Source organism: Hyperolius riggenbachi, chromosome 7 (assembly GCF_040937935.1).
Source record: "Hyperolius riggenbachi isolate aHypRig1 chromosome 7, aHypRig1.pri, whole genome shotgun sequence".
In the NCBI taxonomy this organism is placed as follows: Eukaryota; Metazoa; Chordata; class Amphibia; order Anura; family Hyperoliidae; genus Hyperolius; species Hyperolius riggenbachi.
Genome location: NC_090652.1, coordinates 225,831,868 through 225,854,155, shown reverse-complemented (window position 1 = coordinate 225,854,155; position 22,288 = coordinate 225,831,868). Strand labels below are relative to the sequence as shown.

The 22,288-nt window shown below is 43.7% G+C and overlaps 1 protein-coding gene across 2 annotated transcripts in view; it reads left to right on the top strand.

Moving 5' to 3' along the window:
- IQCA1 (IQ motif containing with AAA domain 1) overlaps window positions 1-22,288 on the top strand; it is a 249,948-nt gene that overhangs the window by 113,131 nt on the left and 114,529 nt on the right. For both annotated transcript variants that reach the window (XM_068245328.1, XM_068245329.1), the window contains exon 6: window positions 21,979-22,184. In XM_068245328.1, the coding sequence (XP_068101429.1) occupies window positions 21,979-22,184 (206 nt within the window). The remainder of the gene's footprint in view (window positions 1-21,978; window positions 22,185-22,288) is intronic.

The window sequence follows — 22,288 nt, the reverse complement described above, 5'->3', positions numbered from 1 at the left end:
CTGCAGGACGGCGAGGGACACATCCATGCTTATGGGGCTGGAGGAAGCCCCAGGTAGGTAAAAAATCTTGCACTTTATTAATCTCTGAGTCTCTTTAAAAATTGAAACCAATATATGTAATAGGCTCATTACATGGAAAGCAAGATTTTTCAAACATTTATTTGTTATACTTTTGAGTATTATGGCTTACAGCTTATGAGAACCCCAAAATTAAAATCTCAGACCATTAGAATATTGTGAACATGTTCAGTATTCTAGGCTCAAAGTGTCAGACTCTAATCAGCTAATTAATCCAAAACACCTGCAAAGGGATCCTATTTCATATTCTAGTTTCACCTTTAAAGGAGTCATCAGGGATAATTTAATAAAATAAGTGCTACTTACCGGGAGCTTCCTCCAGCCCCAAGCTCCCAGCATGTCCCTCGCAGCAGCTCTCCCCGCAGCCGTTCGCCGCAGCTCCGTCCCAGTCCCCAGAGATGACATCAGGGCGACCTCCAGGTCGACTTGTACTGCGCCTGCGCGAGCGGCGCTGTCAATCACCGCCACGTGGGCCGGAGCAGACTGCACAGGCGCAGAACTAATGCACCTGCGCAGTCTGCTCCGGCCCATGTGGCGGTGATTGACAGCGCCACTCGCACAGGCGCAGTACAGGTCGACCTGGAGGTCGCCCTGACGTCATCACCGGGGACCGGGACGGAGCTGCGGGGAGAGCTGCGGCGAGGGACATGCTGGGAGCTTGGGGCTGGAGGAAGCCCCCGGTAAGTAGCACTTATTTCATTAAATTATCCCTGATGACTCCTTTAAGTTGAATAACTGAAATAAATGGTAATAATAAATAAATGGACTTTTGCATGAAATTCTAGTTTTTTGAGTTTCACCTGTATGTATGTGAATCTTCACATTTCTCACGTGGAGCAATTTGGACTAGCGCAGCATGCAAAAAATGCAGCAGAAAATCTGATTTTTTTTTCTATGCAGTAGAATACAAATGAGAATTTGCATGTAATGGAAATTAACTCACAGACTTCCATTGACATGCACGTCTTTTGGTACGGTGAAATGTAGAAATTCACACGTAGGGGAAAAACGAGCACTTATAAATGGCTAGACCCATGGCGGTTTCTCTTGAAAATGTACCTGAACTCCAGAATGCTGTTGCAAATAAAAGATATGGTTGACTTCCACAAAGACATTTTTACACATCCTTTGTCTGCACATCTCAAGATGTTGTCAGTAGGTAATGACACTTTTTGCTGTTGATGTATATATTGCAGAGCTGTAAATGGACAATGCAGACTGAGTATTTGAACTGTCTGTGAACTCTAGAACAAGCACTCTCCTCTCAAAAGAGATTTGAGGCAGGAGATAACTAAAGAGGTGCCTGGCTCTTCTACTGACCACATATGCTATTGCTCCGTTGTTATTGCCTGAAGAAGCCGGATCAAACCTGCGAAACGAGTTGCAATGTCCCCCGGAGTATGTAAATAAACTTGTTTTATTTGACAAATACATTGGCAAATTGTGTGTCTGCTTGGAGGAGGTAAGTCCACCACTGCCTCCTCATGTTTTAAACTTTTTAGATTATTTTATCCTTTTGGCGCCTCTGTATCCATACTACCCCAAAGATGGTCAATGAGACACTGATAATTATGGTTTGCATACAAATGTAATGCAAATTGCATACAGTTTGGAATTCGGCCAATCAAAATTAACAGGAAGTTCATCTGATTTACTGGATGCCAAGCTAAATGCATTTCACATTATAACTGCATATAAGCAAGATTGATAAGCATGTTACTGCCCATCTCTGAAGATAACCCTTTAAAGTAAACCTGATGTGAAAAGATACTTACCTCAGAAGAGGGAAGACTCTGGATCCTCCAGAGGGCTCCTGTGTCTTCCTGGAGACCACCACAGCTTCCTGGGACTCTCCTGAAGATCTACTGAAGATCATGGCCACTTCATGAACGTGCTTGGCCATGCTTCACCTGCGCTTTTGCATGAAGAGGAGCAAGGTCGTGATCACCAATCCAATATGCTCTTGTTGGATTTCTTCTGGGGTGCGAGCTACTGTGGGGCACAGGAGAACATTGCAAGCCTTCTTGGCAGAGATGGTGACAAATGATTTCCACGGTACAGTTTCTTCTAGCATGCATGCAAGGCTTATATTAGGGCCATTAGAATACACAGTAACTATGGTAAGGACTTTACACAACAACTATGGTACAGACCGGGGATTATGATGGAAGTAAGTGCTCTATATACAGTGCTGCCCATAATTATTCATACCCCTGGCAAATTTTGACTTAAAGTTACTTTTATTCAACCAGCAAGTAATTTTTTGATGGGAAATGATATAGGTGTCTCCCAAAAGATAATAAGATGATGTACAAGAGACATTATTGTGGAAAAAAAACATTTCTCAGCTTTAATTTATATGTGAGCAAAAAGCGTCCAGTTTCGGCTGACGGGTGCGCGCGCATGAGCACTAACATGCAGCAGTGGCAGCGGTATGACATACCTAGAGCCTGTTTAGAACAGGCTTAGGTCAACTGGTAGTAATAATAACAGTATGCAGACATTGTTGTAGTAGTTCTGGATTTGTTCACAATCTCGGCAATAATATCGGGCACAGCTGGGGATTGAGATGCCGATTGCAAGTGCAATCAGCCTGGAATCCATGGCAGTGTATGCATCCATGGCATTTATATTTGTGTTTCTTGTGCCTACCTACTCCTTTGTCCTTTCTGCTGTCTGGGATCTCAGTTCTATACATATCTAGCCTCTATTATTCCTGTGTACGGACCCCCTTTATAGAAAGTAATGAAAAAGGCAAAAGCTGATGAGAGGAATATGATACAATTTATTGCACAAAACATATCAGCAGCAACTTACCCACTGCAGAAAATGGAAAAACCACACACCAGGAACACATTCCGAGCCCGGCAGCATTTCAGACATACAGCAGGACCACCCTCATTCATAATGGAAGAACTCCTTCTTTTCAAATCAAATAGGAAATTAGATCCTGAAGTGGGAAGCATTTTGCGTGTGTTTGCAAGCTCTTGTAAAGAAGAATTCCTACAAAAGGATGTTGGTTTTCTGCTTCTGACAGCAAGATACTCATATACTGTATGTCTGCAGCAGGAGACCTTTATTCATTGGTAAGGTCTGCTGCTAGTGTCCAATAAAACTGTTGTAGTTTTGTTAATGTTACACTTGATACTTGTGTGATGTCATTAAAGGTGTCTGTATATACGTAGACTCGAGACCAGGTAGAGAACAAGATAGCAAACATTCTGCAAGGTTTGTAAACAGTCTTTTAAGATGCAGTCAAACTATTCCCTCAAGGTCCCAACATTTTTGTACAGTGCCGAATGGACTAACTTATGAGAACTTTGCATACGTATTATTCACCCGCGGGTGAACTGGGTGCCTCACGGCTCACCCTGCACCCAGCTCAAATCCCCGGCAGCGTTAAATACTATTCCGAGTTGTAGCAATGTCATTTGGGATTTGGCAATCGCCAGATCCCCGAATTACCCTTGCGTGGGGCGCGTAGCATAGCATTAGTGCTATGGCTGCTCCCTGCTCTAGGGATCTATCTGTTGGTCGATCTGGTGGCAATCAATCAGTGTATGGCTGCCTTAAGGCAACAGATTGACACTAATCCTTCAATTAAGTAAAGATCACACTTATACTAATACTTCTGCTAGTGATAACGCTACACTAACCCTCACATTCCTGCCAGTATGTGAAGCGAAGCAGGTCATTTCGGTGCCGAGTGCCGATGCTGGGCACAGCCATGGCACTAGTGCCGCCTTGGCTTAGCATCTCACAAGTGTGCAGGTGTCCCATGATATTACTTAGAGGTCCAGCACACCAGATCTGTAAACAACACAAATGAATAACTGCACTGTTTTTGCACTTATCCTTACTTTCTCTATTGTGCACCACCTTTTCCTATCTCTTCATAGAGACAGGTGTAGCCTAGCCAGGTGATCATTGCCAACAGTGTCACCCTAAGGAAACAGCGTGATTTTTAAGGATGACACTGATTGTGCCTTTGTACTTTCCTTAACCACTTCACCTCCAATGATTTTATCCCTTAAAGGAAGCATCAAGGAAAAAAAAAAGAGTTTTACTTACCCGGGGCTTCCTCCAGTCCCTGGCAACCATCCTGTGCCCTCGCCCCAGCTCCGGTGGCTTCCGGTCCCCTCCAGTGCAGATGCCGACCTCGCCAGTTCGATGCGAGCGCCGCTGTCAATAACACGCACTTGGTCTTGAGCGTTCTGCGCAGAGAGACATCGAAGCTGCAGCGAGAGCACAGGATATTTGTTATTTTTTCACTGATGCTTCCTTTAAAGTCATTGGGAACTGTCTGTAAAAAAAAAGTCAGATACTTACCTAAGGAGATGGAAGGCTCTGGGTCCTATAGAGCCTTCCCTCTCTTCTCCCGGTTGCCCTTGGTGCAGCGCTGGATCCCGTGTTTGAAATTCCTCGCCACGGAGGACTTCGTAAGCCTTCGGGAGCCGAGTCCTCCCGAAGACTGGCTGCTCCATACTGAGAGAGGGTGCTCACGCATGTGCAGTATGGAGCAGCCCATCTTCGAAAACAGTCGGGCTCCCAAAGACTTTCCGAAGCCTTCTTCAGCTGGGGAGTGAGCATTATTTGACCAAATTGGGTGAAATTATATTCCTTGAAAAGCGCTGTGGAACTCCCTCCGAAATTAGTGTTACTGTCATAATTTATTACTTTATTACTACTGTAGAGCTGGTCAGTGCTAACATCACTGCAGGTCTGTAAACAGCCAAACACTGCATCCTGCCAAAATCCATGCCACTCATCTTTGGTCTGTGATTCCAGGACTAATAAGATGTGGTTTCAGTCGCCCAGCCATACTCTGGTGGGGCTGAGTGAGTATATCACTACCTGCACCTGCATCAGTTACTACATTTGGTGTAACCCAATCACCAGTGTAGTTAAGAGTCTTGTGTGGCATAAACAGAATATGAGCTGTACAGGCAATCATTGCCATTTTATGTCCATCTAGCAGCTGTTGCCAGCTTGTTCAAGGAATTTTCACAGACGTTTCACTGGTGTACAAATATGCAAATGTGGTACTGTACTTAATTTTCTGTATAGTGCTTTACAGTTACAGCATCTGTCTGGTTCTTATGGCTGTTTTATTGCTGTCACAATGTTGGTACAGTTTTCCATCTCTTCCTTTCCTATTGACAGGCGTCACTAATACAGAGGTTGATTTGTTTATAAAGGTACAATGTGGATGGATATAGATTAACCATCAAATGCATATATAGATATTTAGAAGCTGCTATATGTATTTTCTTTTAAGCAATACCAGTTGCCTGGCCATCATGCTGATCCTCTGCCTCTTATACTTTTAGCCCTAGACCCTAAACAACCATGTAGATCAGGTGTATCTGACAAGATTAGCTATATGCTTGTTTCTGGTGTTAGTTAGACAACACTGCAGCCAAATAGATCAACAGATTCCACCAGGCAACTGGTATTGTTTAAAAGGAAATAAATATAGCAGCCTCCATAATTTTTTCACTTAAGTTGTCCTTTAACCTCTCTGCAACCGCTTAACGCAGATTGGCGGTCGCAGAGTGGCTCTGTTGTTCCTCAGCAACGCCTTATGGCGTCATCTCGTGAGGAGCGAGATTTGACAGGAGCTTGTGTTTGCACAAGTGAGCTCTCCCATTAGTACACAGAACAGGGTACAGCAATCAGCCTGCCAGCGGCTGCTCAACCCTGGTAGGCTGTTTTTTCTACTTATACACAAAAATATATTTATATAGCACTGACATCTAACGCAGCGATGCACATATAGTCGTATAGCCTTGTCACTTAACTGTTCCTTGGAGGTGTTCGCAATCTAATTCCTATCATAGGCAAATGTCTATGTAAGTGTAGTGTACTGGATGTATCGTAGTGTAGGGCCAATTTAGGGGGGGGGGGGGAGGGTTGTAAAAAAAAAGTAAAAGTTTTGCTTTTTTCCCCTTAATTTAAAAAAAAAATGTAGCTGCAGCAATAAAATATCACTAAATTAAAGCTCTATTTGTGAGAAGAAAATTAGGTAAAATTCATTTGCCTGCTAAGTTGTATGACCAAGCAGTAAACTGGTAAAAGTTGTGAAGTGCTGAATTGTAAAAAATGGCCTGGTCACTAGGGGGGTATAAACCTCTTGTCCTCAAGTGGTTAAAGAGGAACTTTAACCAAGAATTGAACTTCATTCCAATCAGTAGCTGATACCCCCTTTCCCATGAGAACTCCTTATCTTTTCTCGAATAGATCATCAGAGAATCTGTATGAATGATATTGTGGTGAAACTCCTCCCACAGCGTGATGTCATGACAATGGTCCTGACAGTAAGTCTTTGAACCTCGTTGTTTTGTGGGAAATAGTGGCTTTTTCTAACTGCTAAGCAGCTTCTCCCTCTGTGCATAGAACGCTGAGTAAGGAATATTCTGCACAAATCATCTGGCAGAACTAAAGATGTCACCAACAGATGATTCATTTCAAAATGTAAACCAGGGAGAGGAAAGATTTTTCAATGGGCAAACACTGACTAAATAATTTATAAATGAATATTGTAAAAAATAAGCAATTTTATTCATTATGTTACTTTCACTACAGTTCCTTATTATTAGTAGACTTTCAAGAGTTGGTCATGAGCACAGGAGGGGAATGTAATGTACAGAAAATGTAGAAAAAAGTTCCTAGAAATGATGAACAGTTGACAGGAAAGTCTGAATGACCTGATAAAAGAACAAATTGTCATTGTTGGGCAGCATAATGAAGCCTGGAAATGACTCTTGACACACAAAACACACGTAGCTTTAAAATGAACAGGGTTTCAGCAGTGTCCCTTTAACATACACACACTATAGATTCGCTAAGAATGAAAAGCCGAGGGCTGAATGACTTTGTGTGACAAGAGAGGCATTCTCCAGTCCCATATTGTTTTCTTTTCATTATGTTGGAGGAGTTTGTTTTTTTAGTGCAGCGGTTGTTTGTTTTATTATTTAGTGTTTTTTTCCCCTGTTGCTCTTGAGGAGGAAAGAAGGGGCAGCACAGTCATTTTCCCTTCAGCCACTTAAGCAGCTGCTCATCAGGAAACCTGTGACAAAGCAATGGCAATGAATGTGTGGTTGGATCCTAACAAATAACACGTGGATCTGAATTGTGGGAAGGTCTTGCAGGAGAACTGCAGATTTCTCAATGTTGGAACCGGAGGAGACTAGCGGAATTACCTCCTGTCCAGGGGATATCAACCTGCCACTGCTACTGCTAATTAACTTCCTTCCCAGACAATGAAGCATTGTACATGCCAAGCAGGTGTCTCTGGCTCAGGCCCATAACCGGACTGAAGCACTGAAACACTGCAAGGGCTGGAGGGTAACAAGTCTGAGATTTACAAGGAAAGCCATAAATCTGAACACCTAAACAGTAGCTGAGACAATGATAACATAGGGGTACTCAGTGTTATTCGATTGCTCGAGTAAAATGAGAAAAGTTCAGGCCAATGCTAGAAAAACACAGACTTTCATCTATGTAAATAAACATGGCATTGGCTACAGCATATATCTACACTGTGTCTCTACCTGTAAACTGACTGCTCATAGCCATCACTGCAGCTGTGTTCTGTAACATTTATCATGTCTAGTAAGCTAAACCCCTTTTAAACACCATATACCACCAGTTAGAATGCGTGGTGAAAATGCCTGGTGCCTGATATCTATGTTCTGCATTATTGGTCAGACAGTCCCAAACCCTGTAAGCAAAGCATATTGTAAGGATCTTACCTCAGTCCGGTGGGTCCTGCGACGTTTCCCGCGGCGTCTCCAGTGGGACTCACTCGCACGGAAATCTCCAGCGCCGTCAGCTTTGGACGGCATCCCCGGCGTCCATCCAGCGGTGAATCAGGAAGCGCGCCTGCGCATTCTGCCCAGGCGCAAGCCAGAGCGGCTCTTACAGACTAAGGAGGCGTGTCTAATGCTAGACCGTCCTCCTGGGGGCTGGGCTCATTCCCTCTTCTAGGGTATATTAGGCCAAGCGAGTCAGTTGCTCGCTGGCCTTGATATTAATCAGTTCGCTGGTTCTAGGTCTAGATGGTGATTGAACTACATTCATATATTGTGTAGACGCACAATATATATGTACTCTAGTTAGTCAGTCTTTTGTTATTTTCGTATATAGTTTTATTCTGTAACATCTGATTGTATTTATCTGTGTACCGACTTCTCGCCTGCCTCCTGACTTTTCTTTAGCCTTGCCCTTTTGTACCGCTGCCTTCTGATACAGGTTACCGACCCGGCCTGTCCCCGACTTCGGTTCAGCCAGATCCTTCGAATACCACTGTCATCTGACTTACGTGTTTGACTCTGCTCGATTTTGACTACGATTTTGCCTAGCGACTCTGTACCGTGATATCTCTAACTTGAGCACAAGTTCTGACTGATCTAAACTACGCCTTGTGCTTTTGTTGTATATTTATCTGTACGCTATCTTGTCACGCACCAGCGTGATACATATACATTCTGTAACGATTGTGGAACTTTCTCCATGATCAGCGCACAACGCGTGCGCTGATACGGCGGAAATCCTCCACAAGCGTATATTTGCAGGCACCCAGCAAAAGGTGCTACGCACCTGTAGAGGGAAATTCCTGTCGGCAGATGGCGCTAGGGAGTGCAGAGGAACCAGTCCTCTGTACCTCCACAAATGCCAGACAGGAATTGTACGAAGCGCAGAACGCTATCGCAAGAGAGGCGATTGCGAATGAGAACGAGCAAAGGGACAGGTTGTATGTGTGTGCGCCAATCCAGTCGCCACCCCGCGACCGCGCACACACAACAGCAGATATGAAATAGGAACGCGATTGCGAGAGGTGCGATCGCCAGACACAAGGCAGATCAGAATAGAATACGAGGGTAGCAAAGGCACAGCAAATAATACAATGAGAAGATGCGGAAAATAACAAACGCTAGCTAACCGCGAACACCGCACTCATTCGCAACAGTTCACGCGGTTATGCGCGGTCTCCACGTGATAAGCACAATAGAGACAAGCACGCCTAACTAACCATTGACAGACAAACATGAAACAGAGGACGCGAACGCTTGCTTAACGGTTACCTCACCGAGCCTCCAGCAAGCAGTCGTAGCAGACAAGACAGACACACGAAAACAGGGACAAGCGAGAGATAGGATCCACAGCACTAGCGAAAAGTGGCTAGCACGATCCAGGTACAGAGTAGCAGAACAGAAGGATCCACAGCACTAGCGAAAAGTGGCTAGCGCGATCCCAGGAGACAGAACAGAAGGATCCACAGCGCTAGCGAAAAGTGGCTAGCGCGATCCAGAGAGGCAGAACAGAAGAGATAGCTGGTAGCAACCGCTGCACCAGCTATGCTCCAAGAACAGAGATCAGAACGACTTCCTGTCGACCACCGCTGGGACAGGACAATCGCAACAGACAAACAAAACAGATAAACAATCCTAACTGCACTAGGGAAATTTGCCTAGCACAGTTTCCAGGAATTATTTTAAGCTGATCTTCAAACAGAGAGTAAGGCTGACACCCCACCAGGAGTGTTACATAGGACGAAATCCTTATGACCAGCGAAGCATTGTGGGAAAGACATAGTACTTATAGTACACGCCTCCAATGAATGTGGCCAGGTAATTTGCATGACAACGTATGCAAATTCCTCTGCAAGCACAATCTGCAAAACTGACAGAAGCTCTTCTTTCCAGAGTCCTGCAGCATGCAAACCTACACAATGGTCAAAAGGCTGCCTGCCTGCACAGGCAGCTGAGCAAATCATCACAGTACCCCCCCCCCCCCTCCAGGGTCGAATTCCAGATGACTCAAAACTGCTATTAGCAACAGACTCAAACTGAAGACTCATGAAGGTCGGGGCAGCCCGACAAGGTCCAATTCCAGAGTCAGTCCACCCGAAACCGACCTCATCGGAAACAGAAGCCACCGAAACATGCCCATCAGTACTACCAGTCTCAGTATAACACCCATCAGGACTGTGAACGCCAGAGAAGAAGCCATCGACACCCTCCAGACAATACCCACCACCTTCCAAGGAGCGTCCGAAAATACCAAACCTGCCACAATACCTGTTCGAAGTGTCCCTTACAACACAAAAGCCACTGTTGATCTTACGGGGGACCAAGCAAAATTTCTCCCGGAATCTCCCAGAACCTTTTGAAGCTCCACAGAGATCCCAAGAGGGCAGAACAATCACCAGGCTCACATGGAGAATTACCAAGAACCCCCATGGAACCAATGACAATTCCGGATTCAGAATTACGAGAACACCCATCAAGATCAAGACTTTCAGGGACCACTTCTGGGCATGCAAGCAGGCAGGCCATATCAGAGCATGTCTCCACCGAGGAAGCATCTGAGTACGCTGGTAACCGAGGCACACTTGGGCTTTCTGGGTCACAGAGCACACTGGGGTATACCAGCACAGGAGAAACCTCAGGACATGTCGGGGAACTGCCAACCTCAGAGTCCGGCACGACAAGACCAAAACCAGTACCGGACAGAGAATCATCATGAGTGGAGGTCACAGGCACTGGACTTTCAAAAGAAGACTCGGATACAAATTCAGAAATTTCTGTGACAATAATATCATCATTGACTACATATGAGTGAAGCTCCATCAGAGCTGAAAAGGTAGCCAGCAAGGCAGCAATGCCTACGGCAGAGGGTAACACCTCAGAAGGACTTGGGGGGCAGGAGACATCTCCTACAAGTTCTGCACCCTTTGGGAGGAACTCGGAGACCTCCAGAACATCAAACAAGACCTCAGGAACATCATTTTTCAAGTTTTCTAAGAAGGATTCTGTACTATCCATGTTACAGGGCAAAACTGGAACTTTATTTTGAGAACAGGGCAGATGTCCCAGGGAAGGTTCCACCATAAACTGAGACTGAATTTCATCATCATGAGTGGAACGTACAGGAATATTCACTGGACCACACACTGACTCCCTAACTTTAATCTCGCTGCACCCAGAATTCTGCGTAGCAGTCAAACTAGCTTGCAACTCCAAAACTGCAGAAAGACAGGTAAAAATAGCAGCAATACCTAGACGAGCCTCTAGGGGCAGGGCAGGAGATATTGTACAAGGCAATATTGACTCATCCAGAGTACAGGGTGGAGAGTCAGAACTTTCTTCAAAGCAAGAAAGGGACTCCCAAATGTCAGTGTGATTGGACATCGTTTTGTTATTCATGGTGCAGGGCAGGCTCAGAGAAAGCGTCTCTGAATAAGGCAAAGAAGGTTCAGCATCAGATTCGCAAAACCGAAGCGCTGTCTCACTCTTAGATTCAGCTAACAATGTCGAATCCGAGGAATCAGAACGCAAAACCTGCGAATCAAAATTCACTTTAGGTTGTGAAACTGATGCTTCCATAGCGCAAACCTCCGCGATCTGCGGAGCAGACTGCAAGGCATCTAGGACCGAAACACTGGAGCTACTGTCTCCAGGCAACGGGCCCTTACAGGTGAGAACAGGGTGAGACAGGGAATCATTTGCAGAAGAAATAGCGACATCAACAAGATAAACTTTATTAGGCATATTAATTTTACTTTTGACGCTGCACAGTCGAGAAACTTTCCCCATAGCAGGGTCACAGATGGAAGATCTCAAAGATCTGTTTCTAAATGACAAAGGATCCCACACATCCTTGAGGAACCCGGCAGACTCATGCCGATCACAATCTGCAGGAACATCCGAGAAACAGGCATCAGATCGCACAGATTCAAACTGCACACTGTCAGGAGAGAATCCTTCAGGATTCGCACAGGAATCAACCACAGCGGCATACTCATTCATTTCAGATTGCACAAAGTCAAGACTCTCATGCTTTACCCCAGAAAGGCAAGAACAATCATCCGACAATGATGTCTCTTTATTGGAATCAATTGGTTGGTGTGTGTGCAACTCATCCAAAATTGTTTGCCATACATAGATCACCAGATCCACATCATCCTTGTCACATTCATCGGAATCAATCAGAAGGTACATAGAATCAAGACAAGCATTCAAGACATCTTCGCTTTTTGCAATGTAAAAATCGCAAAAGGCTTTCCAATCAAAATCGAATTCCTCCAGCAAGGCCCCAACATCCCAGGAAGCAAATGGGGGTTCAAACAGGCCAGTATCCAGATTATTTTCCATAGGGGTGGAGTTCAGGAACAAGAACAGATTTTTTAACTGCTTTAATGTAGTGTGCGATCCTACCTATAGCAGGATCCACATAAGCTTTGGATTGGAGCAAAAAACCTGGAAACTGATCAGCAGATGCATTATAAACATCATTATCATACTGCATGGTTTTGCCCATTTCAGACTTGACAGAAATAACCTTTTTATTTGTGGTTGCTATGGGCAACGGATCTTTCCGCTGGGAAGCCTTCCTACATCTTTTACGTTTAGACTTAGAGGCTTTGGATGGCTGCTTTATGGATGAAAGAGTAGATGGAACAGCTGATTGAGCTGCTGACAACAACTCATTAAGGGGTATGGTAATTGAGGTAATCTCAGCCAATTGTGAATTAAAAAGGCCAAGAATTCCAGGGGTCTTTGACTCAGGGTGGTATGATCTAACACATCATAAGCCCACATTGACATTTCGCCCCCCAACAGAATGTAGACCATTTGGGGGGCCCAGGTAGACACTGGGGTGCATTGGAATTCAGGGTTCGCTAACAGTTTCGTACACTCAGACAAAAATTCGTCTGCTGATTCAGGTACAAGTTTTTTAAATCTCTTAAGGGTACAAGAGCCATATTCGACAATATCGTACAAATCGGAAATTCCGTCTACACAGGGGTTTTGGTTTGGGCTGGTCATACTGTAACGATTGTGGAACTTTCTCCGTGATCAGCGCACAACGCGTGCGCTGATACGGTGGAAATCCTCCACAAGCGTATATTTGCAGGCACCCAGCAAAAGGTGCTACGCACCTGTAGAGGGAAATTCCTGTCGGCAGATGGCGCTGGGGAGTGCAGAGGAACCAATCCTCTGTACCTCCACAAATGCCAGACAGGAATTGTACGAAGCGCAGAACGCAATCGCAAGAGAGGCGATTGCGAATGAGAACGAGCAAAGGGACAGGTTGTATGTGTGCGCGCCAATCCAGTCACCACCCCGCGACCGCGCACACACAACAGCAGATATGAAATAGGAACGCGATCGCGAGAGGTGCAATCGCCAGACGTGACACAAGGCAGATCAGAATAGAATACGAAGGTAGCAAAGGCACAGCAAATAATACAATGAGAAGATGCGGAAAATAACAAACGCTAGCTAACCGCGAACACCGCACTCATTCGCAACAGTGCACGCGGTTATGCGCGGTCTCCACGTGATAAGCACAATAGAGAGAAGCACGCCTAACTAACCATCGACAGACAAACATGAAACAGAGGACACGAACGCTTGCTTAACGGTTACCTCACCGAGCCTCCAGCAAGCGGTCGTAGCAGACAAGACAGACACACGAAAACAGGGACAAGCGAGAGATAGGATCCACAGCACTAGCGAAAAGTGGCTAGCGCGATCCAGATACAGAGTAGCAGAACAGAAGGATCCACAGCACTACCGAAAAGTGGCTAGCGCGATCCCAGGAGACAAAACAGAAGGATCCACAGCGCTAGCGAAAAGTGGCTAGCGCTATCCAGAGAGGCAGAACAGAAGAGATAGCTGGTAGCAACCGCTGCACCAGCTATGCTCCAAGAACAGAGATCAGAACGACTTCCTATCGACCACCGCTGGGACAGGACAATCACAACAGACAAACAAAACAGATAAACAATCCTAACTGCACTAGGGAAATCTGCCTAGCACAGTTTCCAGGAATTACTCTAAGCTGATCTTCAAACAGAGAGTAAGGCTGACACCCTACCAGGAGTGTTACATAGGACGAAATCCTTATGACCAGCGAAGCATTGTGGGAAAGACATAGTACTTATAGTACACGCCTCCAATGAATGTGGCCAGGCAATTTGCATGACAACGTATGCAAATTCCTCTGCAAGCACAAGCTGCAAAACTGACAGAAGCTCTTCTTTCCAGAGTCCTGCAGCATGCAAACCTACACAATGGTCAAAAGGCTGCCTGCCTGCACAGGCAGCTGAGCAAATCATCACACATTCCTTCAGTAATTTGTATTTCTAGATTTCCTTTTCTAAGGGACAGTTAGTGGTCATGCTATGGAACCTGTCAACACTATAGGAATACATCATAATAATAGTTTGGAAAATTAACTTAAATTCAATACACAAAATATTTGAATGAAAATGAAGAAAAATGTAAGTCTGAATTGCATTGTAATAAGGTATATCAACATTGTAAGATAAGTCAGAATGCAGATTAAAGCCCAGTACAGACTTAACATATTTGTCAACTGAAATGACACTGTTCTATGGAGGGAAACAGAACAACATCAGGCAGCTCCTGTTCACTTTTCAGACAAAATTATTTGGAATGATCATTACAGCTGAAAGAAATCTAAACTGTGCATGTAGCTTTTTGGGAGGGAAGGAGTCGCCCCCAAAAATATAAAATATGTAAAAACTGTTTAAAAGGTAAGAGGAACTTACCTTGGGAAATTAGACATAGTTCAAGTAAAAAAGTAATCATATTAAACAAACACCAGATAACACATTTCACAGGTATCGACCGGTTTCCTCGGGTCACAGAACAGTCCGAAGTGATTATCACATGGCTCAGAGTACCTGTGTGCATGTTACTTTACTCAGCGTGTGTTTATTTCCTATCATTATAAAGCACTGATTTATAACTCAGCTCACTACACACTTGTCTGCTAGAGGTGCAAATTGCTAATAACAGTTGCAAGATCCTTTAAAGGTGCACACAGATGTATTGGTGCGCAGTTAATGCCTCAGGTGAACCAGATTAGCTCTTACCCTCAGTTAGATTAGAAAGAGTGTGAAAGGCATTGACTATACAGGTAGTCCCCCACTTATGAACGCCTGACTTATGAACGACCCACTGATATGAATGGCATGGATTCTCTGTTTCCATCGGAACAAGTAAAAAAAAAAAAATTCAAATTGGACTTGTAGTTTTTGAGAAAATCGATTTAATAAAAAATCAAAGAAAAAGTGGCTTTTAAACTTGTATAAACAGGTACAAAGGGCAGAGGTGACACAGAGGGGGACACTGGAGGCACAGGGGGGCACAGAGGAGGAACAGAGGACAGAGATGGCACAATGTTCTGACTTAAGAAGAGATTCAGGTTAAGAACGAACCTACAGTCCCTATCTCATTCGTTAACCGGGGACTACCTGTACTGGTCACAAGCAATGACTCTGCAGGTGACATCCAGTGGAGGAGCAGGGATATTGCAGGGAATAGTAGGCACTGCTCCGTCACACATTAGTGCTCCAAGATAAGTCAAAAGTTTGTGATCGCAATGCCCATAAAATAAGTCTAAATATAACTAAATAACAAGTGGAAAGGAACCTGAAATGTGTGATTCAGGGCCTTATCCAAGAGATATTTATAGTGCACCTGCACAGTGCAGCTGCGCTCAATCGCAGACGGAAGCACGGCTATGAAAAAGATGAGCAGTGGTGGGGTCAAGAATTATCGGAAAAGCCTCTGCATGATTCAGAGGCTTCCTTTTACTAAGGTAAGTAGATAACTTTTTTCATTTTTAAAATCACAGGTTTGCTTTAACTCAGGCCCCTAACTGTCACTGTAACACGTTTCACGTATCAATATACCATTGGAGAGATGGGATTTTGATGCATTTGTGCAAGGTAAGCATGTTAGAATATATTTCACATTCATTAATTTTACACAGTTATTCTTCACAACAGTTTTTCCCAGGCTATGGATTTCCAGAGTGCATCTGATTTGGGCGCCAGATAGGGTGAGCTGAATGATGGCTCTCTCTGCTGCCGTAAAACTCCCTGGCAGCGTTAAATACTATTTGGGGTCTGGTAAACGATGGCGCCCTGAATTACCATTATGCGAGGTGTGCAGCATAGCATTGTTGCTATGACTGCGCTCAGCACAACACTCCAAAAAAAACTGCTTCGGGATTTCCAAGCCTCAACATATGCAGAAAGTACGTATGTTGGCACTTGCAGTCCTGCAGTAGTTGCACGTAGTTGGCACTTGCAGTCCTGCTCTAAAAAAAGGAGTAACTAGAAGGTTATGTAGCTGGATGGTGTCATAATGTAGAATTAGAATTACAGGCAAAATTATGCCTCTTCTTCAATAGATTTGCCACACTATTTTAAAAACCATACTAAGAAAACACATTATTATTATTATTGTTATTATTAGTGAAATGGGGTTCAAAAGACTTACATTCTTTCTCCCGTTGGAACTTATCACATAGCTGAATAACAGTAACAATATTACACTTATCACGTTAGGAATTTGTTCTTGAATTTAAGAAGCTAAAAAATACAGCAAGCATAAAAGATTCAATTCTGTGTGATTCTGTGTGTAGCTACACTGATTGTAAGTAGCACAAAGCTTTGCTTTCCCGTACTGTACATCTTTGTCTATACTAGGCATAACATCACCATGCAATGTGATTCCTTTCGGTGTTTTCTGGACTGTGATCTGGGGGAGAATTAGGATTTTCACACAGATTAATTTACTTGGGGATAAAGGCAGGCAGAATAATTATAAGGAGGTGGGAGTAAGTTTTTTTCTATTGTATGTCAGACAACAATTTCGCTTTAAGGGTATGGTGCTTCAAAGCTCAAAATCTCGCCCGTTAGAGTTGGCCCTCACATACTGTATTTCCCATACACAGCACTGCAGGTCACATGTAAAATGAATTTTACCGGCTTCTCCATTTGCAGACACGCTCTTACACTCATATTAAGCAAATTCATGGGCCATTTAGGCTCAGATATTGTGGTTTTGAGGTGCAAACCACAATGTACATGTTATACGCCAGTAAAACAACATTACTAAGCAGAACTGACTATCATATTTCCTTCAACCTCCAATTACTTACAATATAAGAAGTACATGTATTTTTTGACAAATTTCTGTGCTTCTTCAACTCCAGAGTAAAGGCACATCAGGGTTTTATTAAATGAACTAATTCTGTTTCACTTTTTTACACTAATTAAGCAAAAAGCATTACACATGGCATAAAACAAAACGTAAAGCAGCGCTGAGGTTAAAGCTGTTATACTAAACAGCCTTGTGATAAAGTGCAGAAATAGATGTTTTGAGGGGTTTTTTTTTAATCCTTTTTTTCCAAGTATAGATTGAATTAAAATGTTGAATCGCCACACTAATTAGATATAGAACAGCGTTGGCCACGAAATTGGAAATTTGTTTGTTAATAGTGGCTTTAAAGGGAAATTTGGCACCAGCACCCATATTTTCCTTTATAGCTGCTATTAACATGAATGCCTATGGGATGCTCAAACCTCCCCAGTGTAACGTATTAGGGGGTTTGCGGTGGGAGTGTGTTGGGGTTAATCATGGGTAAGGGGTCAGTAAGGAGGCTTGGTTAGGGTTAGACATCCTTGGGGGGGGGGGGGGGAGGGTTAGGAATTGTGTGTGTGTGTGTGTGTGGGGGGGGGGGTTAGGTTTAGGCATTGTTGGGGGTGGCTAGGGTTAGGCATGATGGGGGGGGGGGTCAGTTATTATTATTTAGTATTTATATTGCACTGACATCTTTCGCAGCGATGTACAGAGTATATTGTCTTGTCACTTTACTTTCCCTCAGAAGGGCTCGCAGTTTAATCCCTACCACAGTCGTATGTCTATATCGTGTAGTGTATGTATCATAGTCTAGGGCCAATTTAGGGGGAAGCCAGTTAACCTATTTGCATGGATTTTGGGGGGATGTGGGAGGAAACTTGAGTGCCCTGAGGAAACCCACGTAGACACAGGGATAACATACAAACTCCATGCGGATAGTGCCCTGGCAAGGATTTGAACTGGGAAACCAGCACTGCAAGCCGACAGTGCTAACCACTGCAGTTAGGGTTAGGGTTCTTGGGGTAGGTCGGTTAGGGTTAGGCACCTGTAGAGAGATGGCTTGTGTAAGAAAAGGGCTAGGTTTAGCAGTAGTAAAATAATGGTTACTGATAGCCTAGCAGCTATTTCCAGCATCCAAAATTCCCGGCATCCAACATATTCCGTTGTGCTTTTACTATGTTCCCAGCAGTTGTGCTGATCCTCTGTCAGTCATATATGCTGAATCAGGGACCCAGGAGTTTGTACATCAGGCGTTCTGATAGCCTTGTTAATGTGCTAGCAATATGACAGCCTCTGCATTCCCCCGCTACAAGTTCTGTAAATGAAATGGAGGCAGCTATGTATTAACAGTGCGTTCTCAATAGTCTGCCTTCAAGTCAGCTTTTTTAAAGTATGTTTATTTGCATTGTTAAAGCCACACATAAATTCTGAGACTCGCACAATACAGAGCTCTGTTGTAGCTTTGTCTCTAAAACTTCCCTGCTCTAAATGATCTATTGTCCCCAATATCAGAACTTCCTGTTTATTGAACATGTCACTAGTCTCTATCGGGAAGTGTATTATTTCCCCTACATGAGGCTGTTCTCAAGTTGTGTGACATAGATGGTGTCGTCAGTATCCAAGCTGCAGATATCGCTGGGAACACGTCTAGGAAACTCTGCCAGGCTACGGAAAGACAAATGACACATGATTCATGAACACTAATAGGCAATACTGTACTTCTGAAACAAAATTACTTGCCTTTGTAATTTGATACATGCTAACATTCATTCTTTGTTCAAGCCAGTAGTTAAACCACAGAAATGGGTTGGGAAATAGTAGCGCAAACCTGAGTAAATCAGGCATTTAGTACTTTACATGCCTAAATAACGTTGTTTAATAATGCCTTGCAATCTCACATTGATGATCTTCAGAATCTGCTGCCTCTTTCATTGAGGCTGCTGCATTGTTTTTGGAATCTAATGCTAGGTTTTTTCACCCGATTTCCTGTGCGATCTCAACCAATAATTTACAGTAATTTTATCGTCTGCCTGCTACACACGTGTACGTTTTCTGTTCTGTTTTTACTATGTTCTCGACTAATTACGCCCACTATTGATGACACTGCACTCTAATACGGCCACCTGAATGCCTCTATATCATACACATAATCAAGCCGCTTCATCGATCGCGCCAACATACGATAAGATAGTAGTCATTTTGACCGTTTATTTTCAACATGTCCGATACTATTTTAATCGAGAACACACTCGATTCTGCCCATAAAATCGCTCAAGTGTGCTGAAAATGCTTCCGATTTTGGTTGCGATGCGTTTCATATTGTCGATTGCACGGGAAATCGGGTGAAGAAACCTAACGCGTGTTCCCAGCATAACGGAATTACGGTATTTTACATGCACTGTTGATATTGTGAATGGATGTCTGACAGCTCTTCTAGACACTAAAGCATTGTCTTTGCCCCTGGAGTCCCAGTTAACACTAGAATCAGATTAAAGGACACCAGATCGGTCCGGAGTTCATGCTGGATCCACATACCTCTGTGTGTAGTCTGTTCCTGTCCACATTCCCCCCAGACCACTCCTTGAAAAATCTGACTGGCTAAAGCCAAATTTTCAGACAAGAAGAGGCCAGCTTACTGCGATGTTCCCTCCAATCTCCCTCACATTTCCCCCTCTTACGGGAAGTGAATGGGTTGGGGAAGAGTGGGGAATGGGAGGGTGATAGGAGAGAACATTGCAGCAAACCTGCCTCTTTCTGTCTGAAATTCACAAGCCAAAAGTCAATTTTTTCAAGGCGCAATTACAGAGACCGGAGGGAACAACACAAGGAACAGAACATGCACAGCTATAAGGATCTAACCTGAACATATCTTGCGCTTACCTTAGATACAGCAGCTTTGCCCTGGTCAGGTGTCCTTTAAAGCCAAACACTGAGCAGTGCTGTTCAGGTATTCACTGAGACTAAAGATTTATTCACATGCAGGGTAAATGTTGCCTGAAATGACATTTCATGATCTCTGTGGGTGACAGACGGCCACTATAACTATATAGATGATCTGATCAGCTAAAAATAATTTTGCATAGTGCAATCAGGGTTGGGGGGGGGGGGGTAGGGGGGGGGAGGGTGCGGGCCAGGGGAACTGCTAGTCATTGTCACACTGGTGGATGATTATAAGAAGGGACATCTATTTGAGTTTTTCCACAAAGTGTCATCATCATACAAGAACCAAGGGTATAGTTTATTTATTTTTTTGACAGAATCAAATGGCATTTCTGGTAATATGTTGTTGAAGAGGTGTTTGTACAATCAACCTTTTATTGTTTGATTTGTTTGGATACATAACATGTAATGTTTGATTAAGAAATGTATGTATTTATCTACTCTATATACACATGCACATATATTTGTATGTCTGTATTTCTTCTTTAATTCCATACATTTGTCTATTTCGTTCTAGTTTTAAAACATGCACATTGTTCTTACAGCATGAACAATTGCTATGTAACACATTGTTGCACACGTTATCCAGAAATGTATGGTACAAAGTGTATTAGGCCCCTTTTACACTTGTGCTCTGCGTTGCCCCATGTTACAGTACCCCAGTCCCACCGCAAGGGCCATGCAAGTCTCTGAAGACTTGCACATTTTACACTACGAGATGCAATGCGACGGAAGTATCAGAGTGGCTGCATTCCCGACGCAAATTCTGCATCGCGTTACCACATGATGCCTGCAGGGCGGGCCTATGCATATGACCCTGTCGCTACACTGTGGCGCAGCCTCATATGAAGTCTCATATCTGCGGTGTGGAGTGGTGCTCACACTGCATCGCACCATAAGCATTAGGTGTAAAATGGGCCTGAAGATAATGTGATCGAAGAGATTTAAACAAACCCATACATGATGTAAACATACCCATACTATTGTGTGCAGAGTGCATTCAGATGCAGCAAAACAGGGTACATAGTGTGATCATAGCCTTTTTTCTCTTTCACTAGTGATTTTTTCCTGCTAGACCAACAATAGGAAAGGGGAATTACTGTTCCGTTACATCACATTTATCTTTATACACAGTTTGAATGAAGATGAAGTACTGAAATGTCCACATATGTTAGAACTGTACATGGGGTGTACTTATTTTCTCACATGATTGTACATTACTGGTAGCAGCAAGAAAATGGTTGCTTATAGTTTTCCCTATCTGTACTTTAGAACAGCTAGTCTGTAGTCGTGGTTCCACATCATATATTTGGTGCAGTTTTCTCTGACTGTTAAAAGGAATCGGAGGTGTGAGACCTAACGAGGCTGCCATATTTATTTCCTTTTAAACAACAATAATAATAATCTGAACATTTGTATAGCGCTTTTCTCCTGTTGGTCTCGAAGTGCTCAAGAGCAGCAGCCACTGGGATGTGCTCAAGAGGCCACCTTGCAGTGTTAAGGGGTTTTGCCTAAGGTCTCCTTACTGAATAGGTACTGATCCTAGACAGGATTCGAACGCTGGTCTCCCATGTCAAAGGCTGATGCCCTTAACCAGTACACTATCCAGGATTGCCAGGCAACTACTAGTTGCCTGGCAGTCCTGCTGACCTTTCTCCTCAGTAGTGCCTGGATCACATACCTGAAACAAGCATGCAGCTAATCTTGTCAGATTTGTCACAGACATCTGATCTGCATGCTTGTTCAGGGTCTGGTCAGGTTCAGGGTGAAAGGATTAGAGGCAGGGGATCAGCAGGACAGCCAGACAATGAGCATTATTTAAATGGAACCTTGGGTTTCCTTTAAATACATATAGTAATTTCAAAATGTGCATGATTATTGTATCTTTGTATCAATATATGAATGCTGAACATGCCTAACATACAATATTAGTGGGTAGACTTTCTATATCAAAAGCTATTTTCAGGCAAACTTTCCTTTGTGTTTGCAGGTTCCGCCTGCACACTTCAACACAGTGAGTATGGCCCAGGGAGTTGCCCTAAAGACAGAAGCCCTTCGCTCGGACCTGCAAGATCAACATGAAGCTGACTACCAGCATGCCCTGGTGCACATAAAGGACACGATAAGAGAGACAGAGGGGCTAGACATGAAGGAGACGCTTCAGGATCAGATCCGACAATGGTTTATCGAGTGCAGGTAACAAGAGAGATATCAGTATGGGCTTTGCTTTCGCTCTTATCCTTGAAACAATAGCTGATCTACAAATTAGGAATGTATAAAAAAAATAGTCATTTACACAG